This window comes from Chionomys nivalis, chromosome 8, assembly GCF_950005125.1.
Source record: "Chionomys nivalis chromosome 8, mChiNiv1.1, whole genome shotgun sequence".
In the NCBI taxonomy this organism is placed as follows: domain Eukaryota; kingdom Metazoa; phylum Chordata; class Mammalia; order Rodentia; family Cricetidae; genus Chionomys; species Chionomys nivalis.
Genome location: NC_080093.1, coordinates 52,443,555 through 52,451,235, shown reverse-complemented (window position 1 = coordinate 52,451,235; position 7,681 = coordinate 52,443,555). Strand labels below are relative to the sequence as shown.

At 51.6% G+C, this 7,681-nt stretch overlaps 1 protein-coding gene across 1 annotated transcript; it reads left to right on the top strand.

Moving 5' to 3' along the window:
- Positions 1–205: 205 nt before the first annotated feature.
- Positions 206–7,343, top strand: Lto1 (LTO1 maturation factor of ABCE1). Its single transcript, XM_057778389.1, has 5 exons — positions 206–388; positions 1,923–2,028; positions 3,343–3,413; positions 5,401–5,518; positions 5,809–7,343. The coding sequence occupies exons 1-5, from the start codon at positions 297–299 to the stop codon at positions 5,875–5,877; spliced, it is 456 nt and encodes a 151-aa protein (XP_057634372.1). The 5' UTR covers positions 206–296; the 3' UTR covers positions 5,878–7,343.
- Positions 7,344–7,681: the final 338 nt, after the last annotated feature.

Below are 7,681 nucleotides of genomic sequence, written 5' to 3'. Positions count from 1 at the left end.
ATTTGTTTGGGTTTTGAAAATAAAAGCTGGGTTCGCCTGGGCCCCGCGCTCGGCACAGCGAAGCACCCCTGAGCGGCCGGACCCGCCCCACTCTCAGAGGAGAGGGCGGTGCCTGGGAGGAGGAGCGGGGTCTGCCCATGCGCAGTAAAGATTTTATTTTATTTTATTTTATTGGCTTCTTTCGCTTGCCGTCCTTACCCGCCGTGCTCCGCGCAGCGCACGCGGAAGTGGCTTCCTCCAGCTGACAAGCCGGGCGGTTGTAGCCGTTCCTCGCCTGCTGGCGACTACTACACGGAATGGCAGGAGTGCGAGAGCCCGGGGAGAACCGGGCCGCTGCCATGGCTGTGGAGCAGGACATGTTCGACGCCGTCGTGATGGCGGATGAGAGGTAGGCAGCGGCCCAGTTCCGCCCCGCCCCGGCAGCTGCTTGGCGGAGTCCCGCTGTCCTCGGGGACACCCGCCTTCGCCATCTGCGAGCTGCCACATCGTCTTGTTCTTTAATTGCCGCACATACGGCAGTATTCATGGACCTGCTGATGGATGTGTCGGGCAGGCCCCTTTGGATGTGGAAAAGTTCCCCGGGGAAATGCCTGGGCGGAACGGTGGCCCAGAGCATCTTGGCCTTTCCTGGACGGCTGCTCACCTCTCTGGGGTGACTGCTCGATCTCTGCTTAGGGAGTGGGGTCCTGACATCTGCGTAGGCAGAAGAGCTCCCTAGGCCACCCACCTGCCAAGTGGGGAACTGTTCACCCCTCACGGGGGCTTCCAGAGCATTCCTTCCACAGTGCAGACTTCAAGTTACTGCCAATTTTTGGTTGATTCCTCAGAGACAATACCATCTAGTCAGAGCATCGTAGTGCTGGCATACTGTGATGATCTTACGTATATTTTCTATTACTCCTGGGTCCTGGGGGTGTTTTAGAAACAGAGACTTGAGTTAGGATGGCATGTAGGCTAAGCTACACCTACTCTTTCTGAAAAGTAGATTTGTAGTGTGGACTAAGCTTGCTTGAGTTTGTATTTTTACATTTTCCTTGTGGGTTCTTGTGCTCTGCCAGGTTTGGAAGTCACTCGTGTATCCTACCCACGGTTACAGATGAAGGAACTTGGGTCCCTAGGGGTTGGGGCTGTAGCTCAGTTTGTAGAGTGCTTTTCATAGCATGCATGAAGCCCATATGCATCATGGTTTCACATGGAGGTGGTGGCACACACCTGTAATCTTAGCATTCAAGAAATGGGAAGAGCCGGGCAGTGGTAACGCACGCCTTTAATCCCAGCACTTGGGAGGCAGAGGCAGTTGAATCTCTGTGAGTTAGAGGCCAGCCTGGTCTACAAGAGCTAGTTCCGGGACAGGCTCCAAAGCCACAGAGAAACCCTGTCCCGAAAACAAACAAAAAATCCAACAAAACAAAACAACAACAACAAAGAAATGGAAAGAGTTACTTGATGGAGGTTGGCGTGGGCTGCATAGTGAGAGCTGTCTCAGCAATGGGGCTGGGGCACAGTAATGGTCCGGAGAGTAGAGAGCTAGACCTAGAACCTGCATAGTGAGAGCTGTCTCAGCAGTGGGGCTGGGGCACAGTAATGGGCCAGAGAGTAGAGAGCTAGACCTAGAACCTGCATTTTGTGACTCAGGGTTTTGGGGGCCTTTGGGGGGAGGGGTTTGAGATAGGGTTTCTCTGTAGCCTTGGAGCCTGTCTTGAAACTTGCTCTGTAGACCAGGCTGGCTTTGAACTCACAGAAATCCACCTGCCTCTGCCTCCCGAGTGCTGGGATTAAAGGCGAGTGCCACCACCTGGCATGACTTGAATTTTAACCCTTCCTGTAGTCTGCTGTGTTCTGTGGGAATCTAGATAATGTAAGGTGGGAAGATTTTTCAAGGAACAGTGTCTTACCTGATGAAGTGTGTTTCTCTGTCACAGATTCCATGGGGAGGGATATCAGGAAGGCTATGAAGAAGGCAGCAGCTTGGGGATCGTCGAAGGAAGGCAGTATGGCACATTACATGGAGCCAAAATTGGATCTGAGGTAAGTGGGAGGGCCACTTAGAAAGAACTTCATAGATGAGTGTGGTGATCCATCCTCTGTCACAGGGGATCCATCCTGCGATCCCAGCACTCAGGAAACTGAGTCAGGAGTCCTAGGCCAGCCTGGGCTAAAGAGTGAGCTACTGCCTCAAAAAACAGAGGCTGGCGAAGTAGCTCAGTGGCAGAGGATGTACCCAGCATGCTTAGCCATAACTTTGAAACATTGCCTAGAGCCGCGGTTCTCAACCTAATGCTGCAACCTTTGAAAACAGTTCCTCATGTTGTGGTGGCCCCCAACCATAAAATTATTTTGTTTTTACTTCATAACTATAATATTGCTACTGTTATGAATCATAATGTATACGTCGTATCTGACATGTGACCCCAAAGGGGTCAAGACTCAAGTTGAAAATCAGTGGCCTAGAGGAAAAGAACAAAGGCATGGATCCTTTTCCTCTACAATTACTTTCTTTGCTGTTGAAGCTAAAGCATCTAACCACTTTCTACTGCAAGGCCTTTGGAGGGGATTCATAGACCAGACAGAAAATTCTTAGCACAGAACCACCAAAGTATGTTATAGGAGTAGCACAGTGCTGTCTTGTGTCTTCAGCCAGCTCAGTCCTCACCCAGAGGGGTGCCATGTTTACAGTGGAATTCCATAAGCCCCACAGTTTTTCTCCTTTTGCCTTTGTCCTCTTACAGATCACTGACCCTGACTGGCAGAGGAGGTCATGACAGTATCAGGTACCTGATGCCACAAAGCAGGTCCTACAGACTGGTGGGCCTAAAACAACCATCTTTGGTTATGCCACACAATGTCTGAGGGTCAGCAGGGCTCCAGTCTCATCTGCAGGCTTGGCTGGACCAGGGGATCTCTTCCCGAGGTAGCACACCCTGTAACTGGTGTCCTCATGACACCCCAGAGCAAGTAGCCTGTGAGAACAAGGCAGAAGTGGCATTGCTTTTTCTACCCAGCCCCAGGAACTAGACAACTCTTTTTTCCTCTCTGTCCTCAGAAGCTGAGCACACTCCTCTCCTCTGTTCTGTTGTGCATACATGAACCCGGGACAAGGGGCAAGGAGCCAGCTCACAGCATCATATAGAGGATGAGCATCACTGCTGTCATCTTGGGGCCTGGCTCACCTGCTGGGGCTGTCACCATTCAGTTTCCATTGCCCAAAAACTCACAGGTCCAGAATAGCTGAAGAAGCCTTGTGGCAGCCCCCTGTCCGGCCCTGAGCTTTGAGATCTTGGTAACTGGTGTGGTGTGGCTGATTGCTTACCCCTTCACTCTGGGCTGGTTTTCAATTCACAGATTGGGTGCTACCGCGGCTTTGCTCTTGCGTGGAAGTGTCTCCTACGCAGTGGTGCAGGCGAGAAAGACAGGTAAGGCTGAGGCTCCCTTCCTCCTTTCCTTCCCACCCCTTTCCTTCCCACCCCTTTCCCTTCCACCCCTTTCCCTCCCACCCCACCCCCCCACATTTTCCTCCCACCTCCCATCAGCATGCCATCAGTGAAAAGGCCAGGAGGAACTCTGAGTGTTCCTAATGTGTGTCATTCATTCATACAGAAAATAGTAATGGCCAACTTGACTTTGTTATTCAAAGAATAATAAGTAAAATGTGACAGGCACCTCATAGGTACTTGATGGGCGCTGGGTGATGTCACACCTAGGGTAATGTCAGGTGGATCCTATTTCCTGTCCATTTCTCACTTAGGCGTCTGATAACAGACTACAGTACTGTCAGTGAAACGAGGCCTCGGAAATACTGGCTGTGCCAGACGTGGTGGTGTATGCCTTTATTTCAGAAGAGACAGGCAGATCTCTATGAATTCAAGGGTAACTTGGTCTACATAGGAGTTCCAGTACAGCAAGGACCAGAGAGGGGAAAAAGAAAGAAATGCTGGCTTTGTTGTCCATGGTGTCTTATAGCCAACCAGAACACAGTATTATCTTTTTAGGAGGCAGGGTCTTATACTATGGCCCAGACTGGCCTTTAGCTCACAGCCATCCTTCTGTCTCAGCTTCTTATATGCTGGGCTCACAGACATGTACCACCACAGCCAGCCAGAAGTCATCCTGAAGCCTTCCTTTTTGTAACACACACAGTTCCTAGTGATTGTCACTGTTTTTTGAGTTGTGTTAGCTTTGGTACCTTGCCTTACTGTGTTCTGCCCGCCTTGGTTCTGTGAGCTGCCCCATCTGCCTGCTTCCTGAGGCTGGGAGGGATCCCTGAAGTGAAAGGCATATTTCCCTTGTGTGCAGAAGCATAGGGTTAGACTGGCATTGTGTAGTCTTCCTATAGCTCCTGGCCTGGTATAGGAGGGCCCAGAGGAGGGTATTAGCAAACCAAGCCAAGAGAATGGCAGCACCCTTTTGTTTGACACTTTGAGTGTCTAGGACTCATACCACGCTCATATTCAAAATTAAGAGCAAGGCATTTGTGACTAATTGTGGGACTCTGGGGTTCTCTCTCTGATTATCCACCACATGATTTACTGGCTTCTCTTTGTTTTTTGAGACAGGGTTCCTCTGTGTAGCCCTTGCTCTCCTGAAACTTGCTCTGTAAACGAGGCTGGCCTCAAACTCACAAGAGATCTGTCCGTCTCTGTCTCCTGAGTACTAGGATTAAAGGAATTCATACTTACGGCATTTTTTTTTCCTTCTTCCTCCTTTTGTGAAATTTGAGACAAGGTCTATTTAGTCCAGACTGTCCTGGAACTCATTATTTAGAATAGGCTGGCCTCAAACTCAAAGAGATTGGATGCTGGAGAGATAGCTCAGAGGTTAAGAGCACTGATTGCTCTTCCAGAGGTCCTGGGTTCAATTCCCAACAACCACATGGTGGCTCACAGCCATCTATAATGAGATCTGGTGCCCTTTTCTGGCATGCAAGCATACATGGAAGGAATGTTGTATACATAATAAATAAATAAACTTTAAAAAAACAAAAACTCAAAGAGATCCTTCTGCCGTTGCCCCCGAGTGTTGGGATTAAAGACTTGGGTCACCATGCCTGACTCTCTATTTGTGTCTTTAGTGTGAGCAGGTGAGAGGCAAGGGTCCTTAACTTCGTGGCTTTAGGAGTGGCCAGGCCGACTGATCCTGGAGGAATGATGTTGGCTATTCGTGCCACCACTTGGTGGCAGTCACAGCCGAGACTGACTGCCATCCTTTTGCGGTGGTCTCCCTTGCTCCAGCCTGCAGTTCCCCAGGTGGGGTAGGGGCCCCGTGGTGAGTGGTTGCTCTACAGCAGGTGGAGGCCAGTACTGCCAGGAGCAGAGAGGCAGCTTAGCCTGCCCACTGCTTTGAGATGCGATGAAGGATGGAGTAGGGCCTTGGGTGACAGCCTCTCTCCCCCATGCATCACAGCAGGAAGATGAAGGTGGTGGAGGCGCTGATCACACTGCTGCAACACTTCCCCTATGATGACCCCACTTACGAGAGGCTCCATGAAGACCTGGACATAATCAGAGGGAAATTCAGACAGGTTTGTGCTCCATAGCTTCTGTTTGGGGTATGCCTGAGTGCACTATAACAGCAGGGCGGGTGCAGGCCCTAGGGTTTGTGTGATGGCTGTGCTGGGCAACATGTGTCCGTGTCTCATTCCCCTGCCCCTTGTAGGATGACTGAGATGGGCTGGAGACGGTGTGGCGACATTGCCTGTGGGGTGGTGCTGGGATAGGGAAAGTGGGGCTAGCAGAGGTGTGTCCTCAGCCTGATAGAAGTTCAGCAGTGTGAGACACTGTTGGTGAGACACCATCTCTTGGGTACTTTCAGCTATGCTCACTGCTCAACGTGCAGCCAGACTTCAGGGTGACCGCGGGAGGCTCCAGACTTGCGTTTTGAGGACTCAGAAGAGCAGATGCCTGCACATATAATGTCAGTGATTAAAGGCAGCCTGAGTGGCCCTCATTTGTTCTGTGAGAGGACCAGTGTGGCCTCTTCCCTAGGCTCTTGCTGGCTGGCTGGCCGAGATAACACTACCCTGCCTTCTGCACAGGGTTCTGGCATCACCCTCAAGAGATTGCTCGCTGCTGGCCAGAGTGAGTAGCTTTGTCATCCCAGTGGTCTTGGGTTGGATCACCCTGAGGGTAGGACTCAGGCAGGCTGATGTAAAAGCCCTTAATGGGGAGCCGCAGCAGGTTCTCTGCTGTGTGCTGAGCTTCTGCTGACCACACTTGGGCTTCCTTTGGTTCACTCCGCCCCTCTGGCAGTCCCAGAGGTGGGTGCCGTTCCACTTTAGAGGTGATGAAGTAGACGCACCTAGTGTAACAGCCTGCCATCAGAGCTGCCTGCTACCCCAGATCCACGTCCTGCAGTGCCACACAGTGCCTCTGCCTTGAGCGTGTGTCGTCATTGCCTGCACCACTGGGACCCTGTCCTCTGCTGCAGAAGGCCCAGATTCCTGCAGTGTGTACAGGGGTACAGGGTTCAGACTCCATTGGGCTTGGTTTGCCTCTGGATGCCCAGCTGAGAAGGCAAGGCCAGTCAGATCCCTAGGAAGCCAAGGCATGGCCTTCACGCTGTTCCCAAGTGTGGGATGAGCTCTACACATTAAGAAGTAGCCGCTGGGGGACTGCTGGGAACCAGAGCAGGACCAGATGGTTACTGCCACTGTGACTGTCCAGGGGCTTGCCTGTGTGCCACTCCTTCTTTAGCAGCAGCTTGCGAGTCTTGCATGGTGTTCACAGGCAGGTATAAGGTGAGCTGACAGGAGTAGGCTCAGTATACACCACTTCACAGGCGTGGACGCGTGGCAGCATGCGTTGATATGCCCTCCTTTGGGTGGCTCCACTGTACCCTGACTGTCCCTACTCAGTTCTAGGGCATGATGTGAAGGGGTCACCGTGGATGTGTGCCATTTTGGTTTGGGTTCTTTTTTTTTTTTTTTAATTTTCTTTTAGAAACAGAGTCTCACTGTATAGCTCAAGCTGGCCTTGAAGGGTGACCCTCCTACCTCAGCCTTATGAGTGCTGGGATCTCAGGCCTGTGGCCCTAGGACACTGTTTTTAATATCATTTCATAGCATCTTGATAGAGTAGGTACAGCTGGAGCTCTTCCCTCGTTCCGTCAGTCCAGCCTAGCCAGAGAGGGATGGTGCTGGTGCTTGAGGCCCGGGGTGCCACGCACCTGGCTTCCTGAGCCAGGCAGTGGCCTTTCGGGAGTCTCACACCACCCTCCAGGTGCTCCCAGGATCAGGTGCTCTTCAGTGAGCTTCTCTGGGTGCTGAGCTCAGAGAGCTGTGGCTGCTGTTTTGATCATAGTTTACTTTTCTTTTTGGAGAAAAGAATAAATAATGTGTTTTACAGCGACAGTCTGTCTGGTATCAATCCCCAGCACACTTTGGTTACCCCAAAGGTCTTCTGGATCGCAGTATAGACAGTGCGAAGGAGCATTCTGCCGTGTGGGTGTGCCCTCCCTTCCCCCGCTGAGATTCTACTGTGAAAGGTGACATAGTCTTGAGAAGGATGCTACGTCTAAATGTCATCCCACGCAGGTGATACTCGGAACTGCCATAGACAACCACAGGGAGCTGCGGTGAAGCTGCACCTCAGTGTGGTAGAGTGGTACCCATGGAACGTGTGTCCTTAATGTCACTACTGAGCTGCGAGCTAATCGCCTGCCTTCTCAGACCATGTCCTGTGAACTC